The sequence below is a fragment of the Ciconia boyciana genome, chromosome 3, assembly GCF_034638445.1.
Source record: "Ciconia boyciana chromosome 3, ASM3463844v1, whole genome shotgun sequence".
NCBI classification, from domain to species: domain Eukaryota; kingdom Metazoa; phylum Chordata; class Aves; order Ciconiiformes; family Ciconiidae; genus Ciconia; species Ciconia boyciana.
In genome coordinates this window covers 89,787,154-89,809,111 of record NC_132936.1, presented here as the reverse complement: position 1 = coordinate 89,809,111, position 21,958 = coordinate 89,787,154, and the positions used below count along the sequence as shown (strand labels likewise).

Sequence of the window (21,958 nt, the reverse complement as noted above, 5' to 3'; positions counted from 1 at the left end):
AACACCAGAACACATCTTAGGTAGGGGCAGAAAGACAGTAGAATAGACTGTTTTAGGAGGATGGAGAACTCCCATCACTGCAGCACTTTTATAAACAGTCTAGACAAACACTGGTCAGGAATAACCTACAAGTAACTGGTCCTGCCTTGGGATGCACAAATCTCCTTTTAAGTCTTATGAGGAGAAGTAATTTGCCTTTTTTGATTTTTATGTTTTCCTTCTAATTGAACAACTCCCAGATTGTTGTTGTATTTCAGAACATGTGCACAAGTTTGATTACAAAGTATAACAAAAATTAAAAACTTCCTCCTAGACAAATTTATGCATCTACCTGAGAAAGCCGATACATCCTACCACCTCTTAAGAGGTTGCTAAAAACGCACAATGATCTAAAATCCCTCATGATCTCAGGTAACAACTTTAAACATACATGAAAAGGCAGAAATGACAGAATACAGTCCCTTGAAATGGAGATGCAAGAAGAATGAGGCAATTATCTAAAAATTGCCCATCTGAAGAAACAAGAGTGTTAAAGACTTTCTGACAGTTGAATTTCATAGTGGGATTGAATTCCATAATTTACACCTGAGGGATGAGCAAGTTTTATAGACCTCATCAATACAAAGAAAATTAGCATGGTCAAAATATTCAGTTAGGTCCTAAATCATATCAAGGCTAGAAGCAACCACAAATAGAATGGAAATCTGTCCATAAAATTTATGAAACAATTCTTGTCTGCAAGTACTACGTACTTGAGGTCCCTTTGTTATCAAACCTGCAGGTCCAACCAGAAGGTTAGTTAAGAACAGAGCTAATTGTTAGAGCTTCAGTAATTGTCATAATTAGAAATCAGAATATCCAGCAGCTCTATCAAAATGTTGCATCAGTTGTTTTTATATTTCAGAAGGGAAGGATGGTCTAGTTTCTACATTATTCAGTGTCAGATACAAATGCTGAGATCAAATCCTTTCTTTGAGGAGGAGTTTCTCCTCCATGAAGTCTGTCAAACTGTTACATCATCTTACTGCATTTCTGAACTACAAAATACTGCTTTATTTCATAGGGACGTAACAAAGATGAATACATTAAAAAGAATGTGAAATAGATACTTTGGTAAAAGGGACCATACAAGGACTGTAAAGAGGTACAAAATAGACACTTAAATTTGGTCAAGTTTTTTTGCCCTTAAATGCATGAGTGAGAACTCAATCACGTAGAAACCAGAAGACCTATGTTAAATGAATCACAATCCCCCCAAAATTAATCACTGGTGTAACTTGATTGAAGTTAACAAAGCTGCGACCACTTAAACCCAGTAGTCAATTTAGCCTTGAGTACTGTTTCAACTCTCCCCTTTCCCACAGGAAGTTATTAAGGTAATTAATTTCAGCTCTAATTGTGTAAATAGATGCTGGCTATGTAAGCTGTCTCTAATAATTTACACATACTTTTGATTAGTAGATCTTGGAGAGGTTTTCTAAAGCACAGTTATTAGTTTTTCTATTACAATTTGAATGTATGTTTGCAATACCTGAGCCTCTAAACAGAGATCTAATTTGTTTTAGATCAGTTTTTCAGAAAACTCTTATTATCCAGGCCACTTTAAGTAGTAGTTTCCATTAAAAAAAAAAAGCATCTTTCCATTAGAAAGTGCCAAATATCACAAACTTTAATAAAACCTAGCATCAGTACTGTAAGAGGGTAAAAACTAATTTCACTGAAAACCCAAACTGAGATAGTTTAAATGATACCAAGACAGGAGGAGATTTACAGCATATAGAGACATTGAACGATTACTATTTCTCCTTGTACTAATGATGTCATATTTCAGTGCTAAAATAGTAGACTTTAATAGTCTTCCATGAGAAAAAGAGAAATCCAGATAAGAAACTAAGCAGCTACCAAAACAACATTGGATAAAGGGTAATTTTATATGCTAGCTGTCATAAAATCTTCCTGGGATCAAATGTGTAAGCTCTGCACTTTGAATGTCGCTTTATTTTATAAAGATGTGAATAAAGAAAGAAGCCAAAATATTACTGAACAGCTTACAAACTTGTAAGTTTCAGGACAGATACATCCCAACTTGTTTATTTTGCAGTTAGTCAATTAGAACACTGTAACAACTGAACAACATCTGAACTGTGATGCAGGTCCAGCTGAAATGTTGGTCTAAAGTGGTAAGATCACCATGCCCTCACCTTGAGACTAAATGCACACAAAATTCCAAGTTTTAACCATTAGGAAAAAACCTCCAAAATGTATGCTACAAATTTCCATATTATTTTAATGACATATTCATCAAGCGAACCTAAAAATCTTCCTAACATGTTCGTATTACAAAGATAATACAAATACCAGGATTAGGTTTGGGTTTTTTTTAATTCCAAAGTTATTTTGAATTAATCTCAATTTGCCCTGCAGTGTAATGTTATTTTTCCAAACAAAATAAAACAAGAAAATTAAATGAATCCCATGGATGGAGAAAAGCAGCATTAAAGCTCACATTATAAGGCCACACGTTAGCAATTCAGTTTGGACAGATGGAGCAGTGTATTGGAACAACAGCAGAAAAAAACTTCCTGCTTCTAAGCAACTCTGTTCCTAAAAAGCAAGTGTGCAACACACCAAAATTTGTCTACAGAAATGTTTGACACGAACATCATTTCTCCTCTACACTTTCCTTATAAGTTAGCAACACATTTTCAAAGACTTCACAGTTATACAGTAAGTAGATAAATAAGTAAAAAAGAGTAAAAACATCTTTAGCATGACAAGCTCTTGAGCAAGATAACATTGCCAAAGCGTTCAAAATAAAACTTATGACAAGATTTACACACAAACATGGGCTGAGTGAATTTGAGAGTCAGCAGAATGTGCTCAGCAGAATTCAACAAAGAGGAATACCGAGAGAAGTAAACAGAAGATGCACCTATTTGAATGTTTTTACTCCTGTCCACAAAAGTTTAATAGCACTTTTTTTGCAAGCACACAAAAAATATTTGCAGTAAATTTAGTGCTGATGAAAGATGCCAGATTGATAGCCCTAGGGACTAAATTTCTCTGTATACACAGAACAGATATAGCACAGAGTGAGAAAGTTTGTACCCCTGCCAAAATGCCTTACAATACACAGCTTATGCAACAGTCTTCACACTACAGAACTCTTTGCCTCTCCACTGAAAATGTCAAAAATATTGCTGCTTACTGTTCATTATAAAGGAAAATAAGACATGGACACTGTTATTAGCATCAGTAGGGACAGAATTCAAGGCATCAGCTCATTTAAAAATGTTTATTTTTGTGCTGAATGGCTCTTTTGTCAGCTGTGAACTTTGCTGCAGTGTTTGTAAGGCTGCAAAGTCAACCTGCACCTGGTGTGAAAATGCTTTCTTATTAAACGCATGTTATTACAACTGAAAAATAGCAAAGGAGGAGTGGTTTAACACAATTTTTTTTTCAAATAAGCTTATATTAACATACATGACCATACACCTAGTGCCTAGAAATGATCTCAAAAGAGAACTAACTTGATAGTTTCACTTAATTGGTACCTGAGCACTCACCGTCCAGTGATCTGCACAATTGATCTAGCCCACTTTTAATGGACAGTAATTCCCTATTAATCAGGTTTTCAGCGCTAGGCTGGAAGCTATGCTGTCACATGGAGCAGGCAGGCTTCCAAGGAACCTTGGATTCTTATTTCCCTTACTACTAATAGCTTGGCCAAACAGCAAAAAAACTCCACCCCCCCAAATCCAAGTGTCCAGCCATTTTTCATTGTCAACAGATTACACATAGAAATGCAGTAAGTTAAGGTTTATAGAGCATAGTGTCTCTAAATACAAAATTGCTGACCTCGCTATAAAGACTGATTTTCACTTCGAAGATGTCCAGTACAACCCACAGGTTGCAAACTTAACTGGATCTCAAACCAGATTGTGGCATAGGATTAAATGCTACTTCAGACCTTGGGACATTTCCTTTGGGCATGTATGGGCTTGGAGTCAGGGACAGTGATGACAAGGGAATAGGACAAAAGAATGAGGCTACTCTCTGATTGATTTTTTAAAAATAATTCTTCCTAGAGTCTATTTTCCTGAGCGCACAGCGCTTACAGCACTTTTGAAGAAAATCTCTTACCACTCCTCCTACTATTTTCCTTAGTGACCATCCAAAGTATTACAACAAGATTATTGAAGTATGCTGAATAAAATAAGTGAAAACGATAATTCTGTGACATCCTGCATCTCAGCAAGGCACAGAGATGTTTCTTCTAATTCAAGCATGTAGCAGGTTATTTTATTTTCACATTACTGAAGCTAATATGCTTAAGTGATTCTTCCAGCTCTTTTTCTGAACATCAGTTCTGTTGTAAACTTTTTTAAAAATTCACATTAGAGGTGGTATTTGGTAACAGGTAACCCTTTCAATATATGCATAATTAAAAAAAAATGAACAATCAATATTAAGAGTAAATCTTAAATTTTACAATGAGTTAATGATAAAATGGGACATGGTGAATAAAATAGAAAGATAAAAGAGTTTCTGAAACAATTATATGCTAACAAACTTAATCTGTATTCTGAGACAAATAGGAGACTCTAATGATAAGTATCGCTACCAGAACAACAAAAATTATGATCCTGCAAATTTCCATTCACATACCTGTTGGGTATTTTTGTGCAAGATGGGAATTCTACTGAATTTGGACTTAAAATGAAGTACGGGCATAAGAGTTTGAAAAACTGAGATAAAAATGTATGTACTATTGCAATTTCTCCCCTTACTTAGAAATGCTTGTCGATATTTACTATGGTTAAGTGGTTAATACATAGCAAAATAATAAGAAAAGACTAATGCTTTAATATTAACTTAAAAATAAACTTTAAATGGAGCCAAATAAAAGTAAATACAAATGACATTTAGAACCATTGAGAAGAAAAATGTCTCTTTACTGATCTTTTTGACCCATACAACTAATGAGCTCTTTTGGTTCAAGCATAGGCTGGAATCCAATCAAACATGTAACCCTTTTGATTCCTTCTCTGATTTATTCCAAAAAACAATAATTTCAGAGCACCCAACAATGCACTTAAATTACAAAGGCTCTATGAGGTAAGACTGTAAATTCAAATATTTGCATGTGGCAACAGCTGGATTAAACTAGAAAATATATACCACAATCAGCTATTAACTTAAAAGTAACTGTTCAAATGTCCTTGGGATACACTTTAATGTATTAAACAACTTTCTATGTTGTAATTTTTAAACAAAAAATGTACAAAACTTACCATTTTCCTATGGTTTCCAAGTTTCTCAAGGATAATGACCAGCTCAGAAAGAGGTAGTCCTTTATGCATGCAAGATTCAGTATATATCTGGCAGTTCTACAGGGGAAAAAAAATTAATAAGTTTATCCTATAGGTATCTATGGTTCAATGCAGGCAGGTGCTAAGCTAAAGTAAATAAAAATATGAAGAAAAGTGTATCATTTCTAGTTTATGAAGAATAGCAGAGCATTTTGGCTTTACTTGGCAAACACTCCTCTGAATAATCGCAATTACTCTGAATAGCCCATTCAAAGATGACCCTAGCACTCCTGAGTGCTCTGACTGGCAATAAAAAATTCCAAAATTCTTTAATTAACCTTAAAATATATGGAATATAACATGGTAATACAATAACTATACCTAACTTTTCTGTGGCCACAGTTATCAATAAACTTTGATAAGGAATGCTGAATTAGGACATTACTAAGCACTTGCTCTAAGAATACCAAGTTCTGCTCGATGTTCTAAAAGTCCTATGAATTACTGAATTATCAGACTAATTAGAGAGAAAAAAAGCTATTAAAAACATAAAGTCCAGTTTAAAAATGGATTGAGGTCTATCCCATCATCCAGCTGAACAGTCTGTCCATTTCCCTTAAGGCACAGGGAAGACTATTACAGCACTCAGTGTAGAAGAGCAGAGTATTTAAAAATAAACTGCAGATATGAAGAACTGGTGCATTCAAGAAGGCATTTGCAATCTTTCCTAAATTCAGCCTAGCCCCTCTTTGCACCACATGCAGATCCACCAGACAGGAAATAGCAAAGCCACAATTTTCAGTCCCAGGTTCTGTTTAATAGACATATATCAAACAAAATGACTTTGTTTAGTAAGTGGGCACATATTAATTTCTTACTTTACAAACAGAGAAACTAGATATAAGAAATTAAGCAATTTGCACAAAATCATACAGGAAGTCTACTTTTGAGCCGTTGATTTGAAGACCAGTCTACTCTGTGATTGCCAGATCGCTTTTGCCTTCTGCACAAACGAGGCAGGGAGCAGGGAAACACGTTTGGGAGGATTCTCTCTCCCCTTCCCCAGGATTCCATCACACTGTGGCCACTCACCTGCTACCGACAGGTTTTAGCACAGTATCCCTGAAGGATGAACTCCAGTTTCACAGAACGTGAATATGTTTTGAAGATGGTCCTAAAGTTCTTTCTCGTTAAGGCATTAGAGAAAGTTTTGAAAGGACAACGTTGCTGCTTATTGAATTACTGGTTTTACCTAAAACGTAATTGCAAGCCGGTATCGGGCAGAAGGAAGCCGACAAGGACTGATGTCGGAGATCTGCCGGAGCAGGATCCTGCACCTGCTGAGGGCGGCAGGGCGATACAAAGAACCGACTCCCGAAGTGACTATTTAGCTGCGGATGCAGAGATCAAAGACTCCCGTGAAACACCGAGGCAAACCTCAAACTAAATACGTAGCTGCTGGGACTTCCACCAACAAACCGAGCAGACATCGCTCCACCGGCGCCCGGCAAAGCGCTTCTTGCCGGCCGAAGCCTCCGCCTTCTGCACGGCCAGCCGCCGCCACACGTCTAACCCCTCCGGTTTGCTCCCGGGGCACCGCTCCGGCTGAATGAGCCGCAGCGCCGGCACCTGCTATCCCGGCCGAGGCGGGCAGCGAGCTCAGCCCGCCCGGTACTGGCCTCCCCGCGCCGCGGCCGTTTAACGGCCGCCCTCGCGCGCTCGCTCGCCTCACGGAGCAGCTCCGCCGCCGCCGGGCGGGCGGCGGGAAGGTGCCGTCCCCTCCGCCTCGCTCTAAGGGGGGAGACAGCACCTTCCCGCCGCCCGCCCGGCGGCCCTCACCCCCTCGTAGCCCCCGATCGCGGCCGGGGCGAGCGGAAGGCGGCGGCGGCGGGGGAAACGTCTGCCCTTCCCCTCCTCCTCCTCCTCCTCCTCCTCCTGCGGATAAGCCCCTGTCAGCTCACCTCAGCTCCGCTGCGGCTCGGGCGGCCGGGACCCGCCACCCGGCATGGCGTGGAGGTGAAGGGGGATGGTCCTGCCGCGCCGCCGCTGCCGCAGGCTCCCGGCGGTGCAGGGCTGGCACCATAGAGAGGACGGCGGGACGAGAGACCTCCGACGATAGAGCGGAAGAGCGCTAGAGAGGCCGGGGAGAGGCGGAAGTGACGCTGCCGTTGCCGCGGCGATCGTGCACCCGGTGCTTGCTAGCGCGGGGCCGGTGGTGGCGGCGTGGTGATGCTTGCAGGCCGGGCCCCGCCGGGCGCTGCAGGTTGCTGCCGCCGCTTCCTGGCGGCGGCTCTGGCGGCGGGGCTGCGGCCGCTGCTGTGCGGGCTGCCGTCGTGCTGGGCGACGGCGCGGCGGGCGGCGGGGCAGTGGCCGAGCCCGGGCCCGGGCCTGCGGGTGCCGGAGACGGCGGAGGCGGAACGGCTGGTGCAGCAGGTGCAGCGAACCGGCGTGCCGCTCCGCCGCTTCATCGCCTGCCCGCAGCTGGCGCGCACCGTGCAGCGCTGCCTGCAGGGCGGAGCCAGCCCCGGCCCCCAGCCCGTCCTGCTCGAGTGCGCGCCCGGTAAGCTGCCCCGAGGCTCTGGCCGTTTTCCACCCGCCTTCCCGCTGCCCTCCGGCGGGGGGCCCCTCTGGGGCTTTGCCGTCCCTGGGGCCGCCGGGACGCGGCGCTGCTCGGCGTGCCCCAGTGACCTTGCGGGGTCAGCGTGAGCTGTCGCCCTCGCACTGGCGGTAACGGGCCCCCGGCCCTGCTCTCCCGGGGCCACGGTGGTGGTGCTGCGGAATGGGACGGGGCTCTGCCTCTCCCGGGGTTTCGGGAGAGCTGCTGGTTTCGGGAGAGCGGCCTGCCCGGCCGCTGCCCGGGCCTGCCGGGACGGGATTCGTGCTCTGGGCTCCGCCGGCCGCCGCCCTAGTGTCCTCCTGGGGTGGGCGTTGGCGACCGGCAGGGCAGTCTGGGTGTCACGGCGCTGCGGTATGCCTGGGGCGGGCGGTGGCGGGTCCATTTATACAGAGCTTTGGGGGGAACGAGTGAGTGCTCGGTCCAGAGACTTGAGTCACTGGTGTTAAAACTTTGCTATAGAGTAAGCAGCGATGTAAGGTTCTGTCCAGGTAATATTTTTGGTTTTATAGGCGAACTTTGTCAGTAAAAGCATGCCTAAGACCACGGGCCATTACATAGCTAGCCCTCTGCAGTTACTTAATGGGTTTTTTTACATTTCTGCAGAAGGTATTTTACCTGTAGAGATAATACAGGTAAGGTTTCAAAGTATATTTCAGTTGGCAAGAACAAAAAGTAGTAGAAATATTTGAAACATCTAATGCTCCTCAGTCTCTAATTGCAATGCTGTGCTTAGTGTAATTCACTGAGCAATCTCAGGCAGGCTGCATGTAAATCTTTTTTTCTAACTCTTGTTTTGAAGTGTGTTTAAACACAGGTTATCTCCTGTTGAAGGTGGTATGTCCCAAGTGTTGACTTGGGAAAATCACTGAAGGAAATCACTTTAGCAAAAATGCACTACTTTTTGTTTGTTTGTTTAAATTTTCTCCCTTCAGGTCCTGGAATCTTGACCCGAACTCTGCTCAATGCAGGTGTTAGAGTGGTAGCTCTAGAAAGTAACTCAGCTTTTCTTCCAAACTTACAGGTACAATTTTGATTTGGTAGCACATTTCTAAAACTTAATTAAAGGGAAAATAAGAAATTAACTTACGATTGTATGATAACTGTTGAATCAAAAAGGAATTAGCCAATGATGGTTACTTGTAACATCTGAAATAATGCTTAATAATAGTAAGTATTTTTTGGTTTTACATTGCATGTTCAGCAACAGACTATTTTATAATCAGTTGATTTGACGTTTTGTGTATGCAGGAATTCAAGTTCATAGTCTTCCTATGAATAGCTTCATGCATAAATTTGAGGCCAATACTAATCAGAGTCATTGTAGTTTTGTATGTTTAAGCAAGATATCTCTATGTAGCTTTCAGAAATCTGTAAATATAGTCTTGGTTATTCTGATTCTCTCTTGGTATTATTTAATCTATTGTCCTGCAACTGACCAGTAATAATAAGACACTTACATGTGTTGTCCTCTCCTGTTCACCTCGACTTTGCATGGATTCAAAGGTGGTCAGACACAGAGCTGCAGAAGTTGCACTAGAAAGATAGTATTACAATGTTGTAAAGTAGAGGTTTGAAACCAGAGACTCTCACCTGACTTAAAATGTGTATAAAAGGCATTTGCTCTGCATGTATGACGAATTCCAGTTGTAAATCATTAAATGCAGTGGTTTGCTTAGTTGAGTATAGCTTTTTTTGCAAAACATTGCAGAACATCTTACTAATTTAAGAAGGTGTTTTAAAGCTCCAGTTGAGCAGCACAAAAATGTCAAAATGCCCTGCGCAATGAAGGAAACTATTATTTTTATCAGCTGTAAGAAGCAGCTCTGAGATTTGACTCTTGTTGACTGGGTAACAATTTTAGGTGGTGCTTGAACGTTTTTTTTGTTTGGGTTGGGTGTTTTGCAAGACAGGCTACTGCATCCAGATTTCTTTAACTGAAACCAATTTTATTCAGTCCCTAGAGAATAGCCTGGATGGACAATTAAAGGTAATTTATGGTGACTTCTTCAGACTGGATCCTTTGACTGGAACGGTGAAACCACCTGCTATGTGTTCTGACAAACTTTTTGAAACCATGGGTGTAGCAGCAGTTCCTTGGAGGGCAGGTATATGTATATGATCACACATGTTACAAATACATTTGAAGGGTGCATAGGCAGTTTGGCAAAGTCTTTGGGATTTGCTCAAGGTATATGTTCTATTTGATATATATGCTGGATTAATGGATATTATTTCCTACATTTCAGCTTTATTTAGGTTCTTGATAGCTTCAAAAAACCCTTGTGGCAATATGAAATCTCAGCTATTTGCTTTATTAAAGATTTAGTCTAATGCAAACTGGGCTTAGCTTTGACTAAAGCTTGAATTGTATTCATTCTTGAACAACATGAGATGACAGATTTTCTTTTTTTAATTGTAGTTTAGACATTAATGAGATTGTCTAGTACATATTGCAGAATTTTAAAGATACTTTTTTACACACTGTTGAAACAGATGTACCTGTGAGAATTTTTGGAATCTTACCACAAAAAAAGGAAAGGAACACACTTTGGAGGCTTCTTTTTGCCCTGTATGAATGCAATTCCATTTACAGATATGGAAGAGTAGAACTCAACATCTTTATAAGTGAAAAAGAGTACAAGGTATGTGTAAGAGATTTTACAGGTAGTAAAGAATAAGCAGTGCTTCACAGAACACAAAAACATTTATATTGTATAGTTTATGTTTTTGCTAGTGAATTTCTTTTTCTGCCAGGATTTTTAAGTCTTGTCTGTTTCCTACTTGTTCTCTTTATGCAGAAATAGCACTATCAAGAGACATTCTATTGTCACATAACCACAAATCTTACAAATGTGAAGGCTGGTCCTTGAGAAGGATGTGCAGTAGCAGACTAGCTGCTTTCCATTGTAACTTGTGAGGTGCTTAACTTCTGTAATGTGCTTTTGCAACAAAATTGTTTACTAGTTGCAGGTAGCAGTCAATGAAGACTGAATTCATTTAAGAGGATCATTCACTGAAGAGGATTCAGAGTTACAAAATACCATACTCAATGAGATGCACTTGCCCTCTTGTATGCAGTACTGAAAAAAACTGACACAAAATATGAGTGATTTACACACCTTTTTATTAATGTTCTGTACACTAAGGTGCAGAGCAGCTTTCTGGGTTATGCGTTCCTAATTTACACTGTCCCAGACTCCTTAAGCTGTACTTATAGTTCAAGGGTACCTTTTCTTTCTGTGAAGCTCTGAGGTTCATACAGAGCCACAAACCTTTAATTACTTGAAGTAAGCAAAGAATTCCAGGTGTGCTTCCACAACCTGTGTTGTGTCTAACACCCTACTGAGAAAAATTAAAAGTCCTAAGTATATTCTGCAAAATGACAGGTTGGACACCACTGAAATACCCACTTAATGGTATGTTTCTAGTGACCAGATTTTTGAGCAAATAGGGAGCATCCTATTTTAATGCAGTCACTGTGTTTTTTATTAAGTTTTCTGTTTTTATTGTGAACCCTGTTAAATGAGAGTTGTGTACCTAAGTAAAAGCAATTAGAACCTTCTTTTTTTTTTTGGTTGATCATATCACGAGGCTCTCTAAATCTATTATGAGAAGTTAAATCTCCTTGCTACAATTTATTTCTTTCTTTGCCCCGTTTGAGAATAACCACAAGTTTTTCTTTTTTTCTTGCCCTAAGAGTTGTCTGAACTGTGATATTAATTAGTATGATGACTGTGCAAGCTGCTTAATGTTCAGTGAGGTCATCTGATGTTTGGCTTACTCTGCATGTGTGTCTTCTTGGGAATATTATCAGTGTGAGCTGATAACTCTGGCCATGTTATGGTATTTATACAAAATATGGTCCCTGTTTCTCTTCTGTGCGAAACTTTTCTGCCTTAATAGGGACCAGAAAGTATAAGCTGGAAATTCCTACACTGTTCAGTTACCCAAATAACTGCTGCGAAGAAATACTTAGACTGCCATAATGTCTTCTAATCATGTGTTCTGACAAGATATACTAAAATAGCCCAAAGTATGTATTTGAGGCCTAATGTAACTTCACCTTGGAATAACTATGAATTTCTTACCACTTCTTATATATATAAGAATTTTGCTTAGGTAAAGAAGCAATCTTAGTTTTTGCAAGAAAAATGCTTGCTCTTTGCCTTTTTTTTTTTAGGTTTTAACAGCAAAGCCTGGGGAAGCGAGGGCTTACCAAGCACTTACTGTACTTTGGCAAATAGCATGTGAAATTCAGCTACTGCACATGGTAAGTTTTTTGTACCAGCTGACATGGTCTAATGCTATGGACATGTTTTTGGAAAAGGGTTTATAGTTGTCGTGGTTTAACCCCAGCTGGCAACTGAGCACCACACAGCCACTCGCTCACTCCCCCCTGGTGGGATGGGGGAGAGAATCAGAAGAGCAAAAGTGAAAAAACTCATGGGTTGAGATAAAGACAGTTTAATAGGTAAAGCAAAAGCCACACACACAAGCAAAGCAAAGCAAGGAATTCATTCACTACTTCCCATAGGCAAGCAGGTGTTCAGCCATCTCCAGGAAAGCAGGGCTCCATCACACTTAACAGTTGCTTGGGAAGACAAATGCTGTCACTCTGAACATCCCCCCCTTCCTTCTTCTTCCCCAGCTTTATATACTGAGCATGACACCATATGGTATGGAATAGCCCTTTGGTCAGTTGGGGTCAGCTGTCCCAGCTGTGTCCCCTCCCAACTTCTTCTGCACCTGGCAGAGCATGGGAAGCTGAAAAGGCCTTGACTAGTGCAGCAACAACTAAAACATCAGTGTGTTATCAACACTATTTTCAGCACAAATCCAAAACACAGTCCCATACTAGCTACTGTGAAGAAAATGAACTCTATCCCAGCCAAAACCAGCCAATAGTGTTTTACTATTGTAAACTAATTGGAAGCTAATTTAGCATTTAAATTAGTTGGAGAACTATTGAAAACTTTTGGATGTAAAAACCTGAAACAGTCATGTTTATGTCAAACTCTTTCACTTAAGCAGCATCACTATTAACTATGATGCCAGTATTTTCATTACAAGCCACTGTACTCAAAAACATTTATTCTCAGAAGCTGGTAGGTAAGAGATGTTTGCTCAACAGACAAGTCTTTTCTATCTTGCTAGGGGTTGTGTGAGACTAGAAGACTGCTCTTCCAATCTGTCATAGTCTGCTCTTTGTTATGTCCTCTGCATTTTGCCATCACGTATGCTTTTGAGTTCCTGAGCTGTGTTCAGTAGAAATATGTTTTTCAGTCTTGGTGCCTTTATGTTCCAAGCAGGCCTGCTTCTCCTGCTAGTCAATAACTATCTTACCTTGTCAAACATGCTATGGTTTAGTTTTAAAAAGTTTTTTATGTTGTCCCCCCACCTCCACATGAGCACATGGCCATCAACTTTCACTTACTTTATGCTTTTTAGATTTATCTTTGTGCTCTGTTTTTCTAGGAACCTACCTTCATAGTTTAAATGTTTTGCTAATCTAAATTTAAAAGTTTAACTATCTGTTGACTTCCAAATACCTTATACCACAAGGTATATATTAAGGTAAATATTAAGGAGCTGAAGAATAAGATGATGCTCAAGGAACCTATTACATATCCATGCCGTGATTGTACAGCATTTGCTATACATCTGTTTGTAGCTACTTCAGGAGACAAGTTATTGAGCTGCTGAGACTTTTGTTTGGACTCAGTACAGCAGCTCTTATGGTCAGCTGTCAGTTTTTAGCTTTGGTTCAAATTTTGAACTTGAAACCAATAGGTAGTCCCACTAACGTGTGGTAATATATACAAGTTATTTGATTATAAGTAATTTACCAGTGCTTCTCAGATACTTTTGTCAGGAATGTGATGAAATAACATTTTCAGTCTGGCCTTTGTGTGCTTATTACTTGACTTTTTTCTTTTTTTCCTAGTTCTAATAGATTTACATGATTTTAAAGTAAATTTTAGAGTGGAGATAAACTTCTAACTTGACAGGATTGATGGTAAATGTTTTTCCAAATTCTAACAAAGCACTTTAATTCTGTAATATATTTGCTCCCTCCCATAGGAACCTTGGTCATCATTTGTAACTAATTTGAAAAATGGGGGACTGGCAGTACCAAAAAGCACGGTAAGATCATTGTGTGCACTTTTCTCCTTTTGGAGATGCAGCTAAACCACTTTTAATTAAAGGTTAAAATAACTTTATAACAGTATTTACACATATATTTTTTTGCTGTGAATAGTCTATTTTTAAGAAGTGTTCTTCTAATTAAAACTTACAGGCAGCATGTTGATGCATCAGAAGTGGGTTGAAGAATTGCTATTAGCTTAGAAACTGAAATAAACTAGTATCTTTATTGCCTGTGATGGAAAAAATATAGTGAATAAACAGCATAAAGGGATGTGAACAGCTAAAATCTTTTTCAAAAGAAGTTACTGACAGGGTCACATCTACCTGCTTGAACAAAAGAAGTGTTACCACAATTAGGAGCACAATCAGTATGCTGCTGGTTTTGATTAAACTGGTTATTCACATGTCCAGTGTAGTTTCCAGGTGCTAGTTAATTGCTGAAAAGTGTGAGTCTCAAAGCTTAAATTTGAGAAGTAGAAAAATACCGTGTGTAAAGTTATTTACTTTTCTCTTTTAGAGAATGGTGTTCCTTTGTATAATATAAGAATATTTCTATTTAATACCAATAATATAAAAGCATGTTTACTTAATATTTGGTTTTACCCTCCCCAGAAAACTGCTACGGTAGTATATTGAGTGTTGTTTGAAATGTTACTGTACAATATAAGTGAATATAAGTGTCTGGGTGTGCCTTATACACTTAAGTGTGTTGCTGTAAAGCCATATAGAGAGGCATATCAGGTGGATTATGTAAGATGTATTGTGACAGCCTTAGAAGTACTAATGTGAGATCTATTGGATGATATATCCATTGCTGCCAATACAGAAGTACATTTATTTCAATTAAAGACTCCACCCTGTCCCAATTTCATAAAATCCTCAAGTTGCAATATTATCTTAGTTACACTCAAGTAATTCCATCTTTGTATATAAAAGGCAAGTAGATCTGATACCTTGCATAGTGTAGGAATACTATAGGCCATATAGTCTCTTGAAAACTCACATCAAGCCTGTATTGTCTAGTTCAACTAAGAAAGTTCAGTCTTAAAGAATATATATAAAACCAAAGTGATAGTATGTCTGTTTTGTTTCCTATTTCCTTTCCTGTTTGGGGGGCAGGGGGAAGTAAAGCATCTTCATTCTAGAACAAAATTTTAAAGCCTCAGCTTCCAACGAAATAATCTTGTTAAGACTTCTGAAACTATTTAAGAAATTGTTACTCATGGCACAGATGAAATGCTTACTCTTAGCTAAAGAGAGACACTGTCTTAAAATGACTTCTCAGTGGCTTCTTTTGCTTTTCTTGCAGTGGCTGCCAAATGACCATTTATGTTTGGTACGACTGACTCCTCAGCAAAATCTATTTACAAGGGGCTTGAAGCCCACAAATTCCGCTACCTTTATTTTCATGGTGAAACAGTGTCTTGCTAAACCCAGGTCTAGACTTACTGATAGATTAAAGTAAGTAAGAAAGAATTACAGTTTTTATACTTTTTCTTCAGAGAAAGATAGGAAAATATTAAAATATGTTCTCAAAGCAGTATTTATTTGCAGATGAAATACAGGTGGGTTTTTTAAATTTATTATCTACTTGTAGAGTAGAAGATTTAATATATATTATTACAATACAATACAATATTAGAACACAATACAATATTTTGGGGACTGTTCCTGGCCTGTATTCACAGATGATAAGAACTTGAGGTTTGACAGGAAGGTTGACAAGTATTTAGAATGTAGATGTGCAGTAATTGTACCTCCAATGGAGGTGAGGTCATGTATCTGCGAGAAGTTTTCACTCACTTTACAGACTTGATAATAAAGTTACCAAGAGTTTTGCAGGTATAGAAATGAAAAGCTGAAAAAGAGTTTGTTTGTAACAGACATCAAAGTAATGCTAATGAAAACAGCTGAAGCTTATTGAAGGTGCAGTGGGGATGTCCTCAAATGGCTTTCTGTTATCTAATTAAAAAATTAGGCTTTAGACTTATTTACCAATTATGCAACTCTCTTTAATTATTCTTTTTGGTATTACGTTGGAGCTATTCACTTTGCTTTATGATCAGTAGATTTCTGTTTCCCATAAATGGGAAGTGTTTGCAGTCTGGAAAGCATTTACTTCAACTTGTTAATTAAAATAATTAATATATTTCTCATTTGGTGGTAGTGGCTTATGGAAGTTAACTTCCAGAAAGGAAAAAAAAAAAAAAGAAAAACAAACCAAACCCTAATAAATTCTAGTAACTCATTTAGCAATGACAAGTGCAAAGAGCCTTAATGGATTTCTTTCTTAAAGCTCAGTGGTGTACCTAATCTCCACTCGATCCTTTGGCCAGGAAGTAGAGCTAACCTTGAAGGCTTCTAATATGCATTTATACACCCTTTTCTTATCTGGGAAATAGTTAATGCACATTTATAAAAGGTCTAGTTATAGCAATGATGTAGATGGGGAGACAGTGGATACATCTGTTTATATGTAGAAGAAAATACCTGGGAGGTGTAAGTCACGCTAACTCATGCTATACTGAATCATCTTCTTGAAGACGACCTTGGCTTTAATTTCGCAGGCATTGAAGAATAACCCCTTTTTATGCTGTAATGCCTGTTACTGACTTACGCAGTTGGGGCAGAGGAGTGAGGGAGGGCACCCACCCTCTAATGAGGAGACCTACGTGGTTTGGTATTGTCTATGTCTGCTGGGGGCTTTATTTGGTATTTATATGTCTTATTAGCAGACGTTTCTTCCTCTTTGCAGTATGAATTGAAAATAACTTGTGTTGTAGGGAGATGTTAAGTCCTCCTAGAAGCTGCGAAAAAGTGAAATGGACCTTCAGATACTGTTTCTTGCTCTGTAATTTTTCACAGAAATAAATGCTCCATTATGATTTTGTTTGTTTGTTTTTCAGTTCATGGAGCTTGGACAATGGTGGCAAATTACAGAGAGCGCTAGAAATTCCAAAGAATGCTGAAACACGTAACTTATACCCAGAAGACTATAGGCGTCTTTTTGAGGCTTTGCAAAACTCTAATATGTTTACTGAAACCTGGTTCCATGATGAAGTCTTGGAAAGTATAAGGAACATAAACTTATAAATTTCAAGCTGCTGTCTTTTGGAAGATCACCTTTGCTTCTGGAAGATTACTTTGATAAGAAATGATTTAAATAAAATCGGAGATACTGTTAGCTAGATGATTTCCTGTCCAAACAGGAAAATAAATTTAGCAAGTAACAAGAGCCCTTCTACACAGGATGAAAGTAACAGATTCACAGTTATTTGATCACCATCCTATATAGAATGGACAAACTTTGCATCTTTTCCAGGAGCATATTAGTGACCTGCTGCTTTTGGATGTACCACTTAAACGGAACTTTTTGTTATACTGCTGTATATTTACAACATTTGAAAAAAATAACAGACCAAATATCGTTATTTGTGTGGTTTGTATTTTAGTGCTCAGTGATTTGAATGCCCTTTCACAGATTCCCAAAATACATAGGTCTTTACAACCACTGAATTTGTTATATTGTCTCCTGATCTAAAAACCTTGCGGTCAGAAGTCAACATAATATTAATAAATCAATATTGGTGGGTTAATAAAAGACAAGGTAATGACAGCATGATAAAACATCAACTAAGAGTTGGTTGTTTTTTTTAACGAAAGATTGTTGTATCATTGGGGAAAAAAGTCGTAACAATTCTTTATTTTGGAAATTTGAAAAGAATACTGGGTAGCCTGTGCTAGTTTACAATATGCAAACACCTATATGCATATAGGCTTTACCTTATTTTAGGGCTAAAACCAAAGTCACCAGAACATTCAGTGCTGTATAAACAGTTTGGGAAAAAAAAAATTCATCTTACCTGCAACCTTTGTCAATATGTATTTGTTTAATGTGTATTATATGTACAAAATAACTTACTTCAAAACCATATGCTATTAAAATTCTCTTTTTACCCATAGTACTCCATAATGCAACCTGTTCCTAGTTTCTCTTCCTGTCTTACCATGTAACTGTTCTGTTGTTGTCCAATAGTGCTGGCAAGCTGTACTGGTTCTGTGTTCTATACTGTCTCCTCTGGGAAGAGCTGTGGTCAAAAATACGCTTTTTCAGCAGAACATGAGTTAATAAAATGCCTAAAGGCTGAGCTATTTTCAGGCTTTGGAAAACAGCAGTGACCAAAACAATGCAAACGCAGAATTGTATTTCTTAAGCATACTGTGAGGTATAGATGTGACAAGCATTCATCTGACTTCCTCCTGCAGTTCCTGCTGCAGAAGAAAAAGTAACTTCAAGCAGCCTCAATTCACTGTGCTAGGTAGGCTGCAGCTATCTGTTTATGCTGCTCGTCAGCCTTTGTAATGTTATGATGAAACTACTGGAAAGGCTGAGGTTTAATTTGCAGTCTGTCTTGGAGCATTACTGGTGTTTTGGTGTAGGTCATGAAGATTTGAAGCTTGCTTTCTCTTTACATCTCTTACTGTTTCAGCTAACTTGCATTATAAATTGACCATGAATGGCAAACTTGCATTAACAGAAGCAATTCCACGTTTTTTCAATCTCAGTAGATGGTAACTGTCTTATCTACTGGTCTACAAGAATGCAGTGTCTCCTGGGCTGATTCCCCCCCCCTTGAATCAAATACCTTGCTCTTGTTGCAGCAAGATGTCTTATATCAACATACCAAGAGAAGTATTCAATGCATAAAATATAAGACCACCACTGTCTATATAAACTTTTTTAACTGTGTTGCTGATAACATTTCAAACATGAACTGAAAAAAAGAAAATTATTTGCTGTGATTTTTTTGATGCTGTTGGAAAACAGCACTTACTGAGCCAATGCAGAGATTCCCAAGGTAACAGCAGGAGTCTGTAAGTGGAAGGAATATTGTGTAACTGGGAACTTGAAATGAGATTTAATGCTAACCAGAACTCTGCCATTAAGTCTAAGTGTAAGCATTATGTTTAGCCCTGATCACAAGTGTGAAATGAAGAGAACAATGGCTGTCATTATAAAAATGGTTTTGGTATTGATGGAAGAGATGGAAAAAAAGTGAAAATTACTGGTGTAGGTGAATAAATACAGGGGAGTGAAACTGAAGTAGGTCTATGGATTGTATTAATTGACGCTATCTGCTCAGTACTTCCTACTGTTGCAGGTTTACAGCTTCTATAGGATAATGTAGGATGCAAACTTCCACTGAAATCTTAAATTGTATATAAAGGCTTCTCATGCACTTTTGTTATGATTTTTAACCAGCCCTGTACTACTTGCATTCCTTTCCTTTACGTATCTGCCTTTGCCATATTCCTCGATATGTTGATGGAAAATTGAGCCAATATCTCTTCAGTTATTTTTGATTCATAAGTGCAAAAACAGAACTTGCAACTAGGAAAACAGTACATAAATTTAGGTTAATATTTCAGTTTAATAACCTTCAGAAATACTATTCAAAGAGAAAACAAAACTGCAAATTGAAAGTGCATTAATTTGCAAGTGAGTTACTGTGCCAGATACAGTAAGTAATAAAAAGTGTTTTGAAATTAGCACCAACATTTGAGAATGTTGCACAATTCAGTTGTTTTTTACATAGTTTTGTGTTATGACACTATTTATATATAAGAGATAAAGTAATAGATTTTTAAAATTATATTCATTAGCTGCAAGCTTTTGGGCAGATTTATTTCTTCCTATGTTTTCCTGTCTTTGAATCTGTGATCTTGGATGAGATGAAGGTTACAACAGGCATACAACATACTTAATAGAAGGTCCACAGTAGAGCATATTCCTTTCAATTATTTCCAGACTGTGGGGTTGTGGGTTTTTTTTTTCCCCTTTTTTTCCCCCAAGACCGATTTAATTCATGGACCTCTAAAACATGAACCACACATGATAAACCTATCAAGTAGAAGTCTTAGGTATTGCTCCCACTCTTCAAATATTGTTTCTTAGAGGAGATGCCAAGAAAATGGCTTTTGGCATGCCATATTAAAGCACCAATATATCATAGTTTGTATATTGATTGTAACTTCAGACGTGCTATGTCTTTTCTAATGGCCCTCATCGTTTGTGCCATCCATCTGCCTGTAAAAGAAAATTACATGACTGTGATGGCAATTGCATAAAGTTTTACTACTTAACTGTATTAAAATTGTAGCAAACACAAATACAAACAGAAAGAAACTTGGTCCTTAGGATGCCCAGTTAACGAGAAATTTTGCCACTTGGAATTAGGAGATCAGTCAAGCTGGATTCTACAGTTAGTAGTTTGCTTTTGATCCAGAAGAAGGGTTTGTGACCTTGTACTAATTAACACAGTAAATTATGTGATAAGGGGTTGTTAAGGTGGAATGTGTATATACTGGTTACTAGGCTTGTTCAGCATTGGACATTTTAATAATTACAGCTTAGCCTTGCAGCTAATAATGATAATGTTGATAGAAATATCAACATAAAACTTGAGAAACAGATTGTGTGGTGTAGTTTAAGATGTGTAAGTGTGATAGGAAGAACCTGAGGCTTCCTGAGAAACATGTTGAAGTAATTGTTCTAGCAGGCTAAATGCAATCTATGGTGTTGTAGATTGAAAACTCCAATCTAAGCTTTGTAAGCCTTTAATTAGCAAAGCTGTACCTTTCTTCTGTAAACATCGAGAAAATGGAAATAAGTAACTTTTCCAGAAAGGACGACAAGTCAGCAGGAGATGTTTATTCACTCACATTGTATGCTTGCTCAATAGCTATTGCGTCTTTCCTTGTGTATGCTGTTTAACATGTCACTGCTAAAAATGGATATACTCGTTGTTCCCAGCTGATAGAACACAACACGCAGCAAGTGTACGAAGCCCAAGGGAAATTAGGGGTAGTTAAGATACACCAAATGTAACAGTCAATTACTCATAATGTAAGCAAGACTAACACTTGATGTCGTTGATCCTATTAATAAGACACCAAATAGACAAACAGCTAAGAAATTATGCTGATGAACTTCAGAAGCTTGTTTCTGCCATCTGAAGGAAATTCATGTGTTTGAGGCAGGGAAGACTCAAAAGTAGAAAGTTTTTGTAAAGTTCATAGTAAAAAATCAACAGGTAAAATCTATGTAACTGTGAGTGAAATTTATTATGAATTGTGCTTAAAATGCTTCTGCAGTAAATTTTTTTAATTTTACATTCTAGAATAAATTTTTAACTAGCACACCAACATTAAAAGTGAAGAGACCTCGTCAAGAGATTCCTGTGTTCATAAAAGATCTGTCTGTGCTTACAAGCTTTCAACTAATTATTTGATAGCTATTCTATGCCATTAGTGACACAGATTGTGTACTAATCCAAAATTCAACGTTTTGTGTTTTGAGACATGTTTTACTCCTAGAAAAAATCAGTTTTATGCTGTGTTGGTTGGAATGGGTATTGCATGTTGATGACTAAAGAGCAGAATTTGGATTATTTCATTACTGCAATTCTTTCTGTAAATTCATGTTGTAAAACATGTTGTCTTGAGATAGAAGAGCTAAACTTCCGCTACGGTGTCTCATCTACCAGCAGTAAGGAAGTATGACTAATTCAGCAGCATCAGCCACAATTAAGTGGTATTTCCCACAAAAGTGCCTCCATTACGTGCCTTGACAGCTGCTTCTGTCCCGAATGTGTCATGCATTTCAAATAGCTGTTGGGAAGTCTTGACCTGTCTAGGTCAGTGGATGACTTGGCCATATAAAAACCCCATACTAATAACAGGGATTAATTAAACTAAATATAGTCAAGGGCTAAATGACCACTTACTGGAATATATAGCCATAATAGCATTATGCTTTTCAGAAAATTCAGACTGACATTTCCGAAAACATCTGAGTTGGGCATTCAGTTGATTGCCATTG

The 21,958-nt window shown here is 38.6% G+C and overlaps 2 protein-coding genes across 5 annotated transcripts in view; one reads left to right on the top strand and one right to left on the bottom strand.

Annotated features, from left to right (window-relative positions):
• Window positions 1-7,435, bottom strand: part of CNST (consortin, connexin sorting protein) — a 62,272-nt gene extending 54,837 nt beyond the window's left edge. For 2 of the 4 annotated variants that reach the window (XR_012041617.1, XM_072856512.1), the window contains exons 1-2: window positions 7,274-7,434; window positions 5,295-5,390 (exon numbers count right to left, since the gene is read on the bottom strand). The gene's annotated coding sequence lies outside the window, so the exon portion shown is untranslated. Of the gene's footprint in view, window positions 1-5,294; window positions 5,391-6,404; window positions 6,986-7,273 lie in introns of those variants that run through there. The other 2 variants (XM_072856515.1, XM_072856513.1) reach the window with 2 other exon arrangements.
• Window positions 7,436-7,455: 20 nt separating this feature from the next.
• Window positions 7,456-18,008, top strand: TFB2M (transcription factor B2, mitochondrial). The gene is made up of 8 exons (XM_072856517.1): window positions 7,456-7,872; window positions 8,862-8,950; window positions 9,884-10,034; window positions 10,423-10,571; window positions 12,110-12,199; window positions 14,011-14,073; window positions 15,386-15,537; window positions 16,983-18,008. Exons 1-8 carry the CDS (start codon window positions 7,542-7,544, stop codon window positions 17,167-17,169), a joined length of 1,212 nt encoding a protein of 403 aa, XP_072712618.1. The 5' UTR covers window positions 7,456-7,541; the 3' UTR covers window positions 17,170-18,008.
• Window positions 18,009-21,958: the final 3,950 nt, after the last annotated feature.

Excerpts from the sequence above, each read along its gene's own strand:
- TFB2M (XM_072856517.1), top strand. The coding sequence starts at position 7,542 with ATGCTTGCAGGCCGGGCCCCGCCGGGCGCTGCAGGTTGCTGCCGCCGC. Across the intron at positions 10,572-12,109 it reads TAAGTGAAAAAGAGTACAAG|GTTTTAACAGCAAAGCCTGG; the intron begins GTATGTGTAAGA and ends TTTTTTTTTTAG. Across the intron at positions 14,074-15,385 it reads TGGCAGTACCAAAAAGCACG|TGGCTGCCAAATGACCATTT; the intron begins GTAAGATCATTG and ends CTTTTCTTGCAG.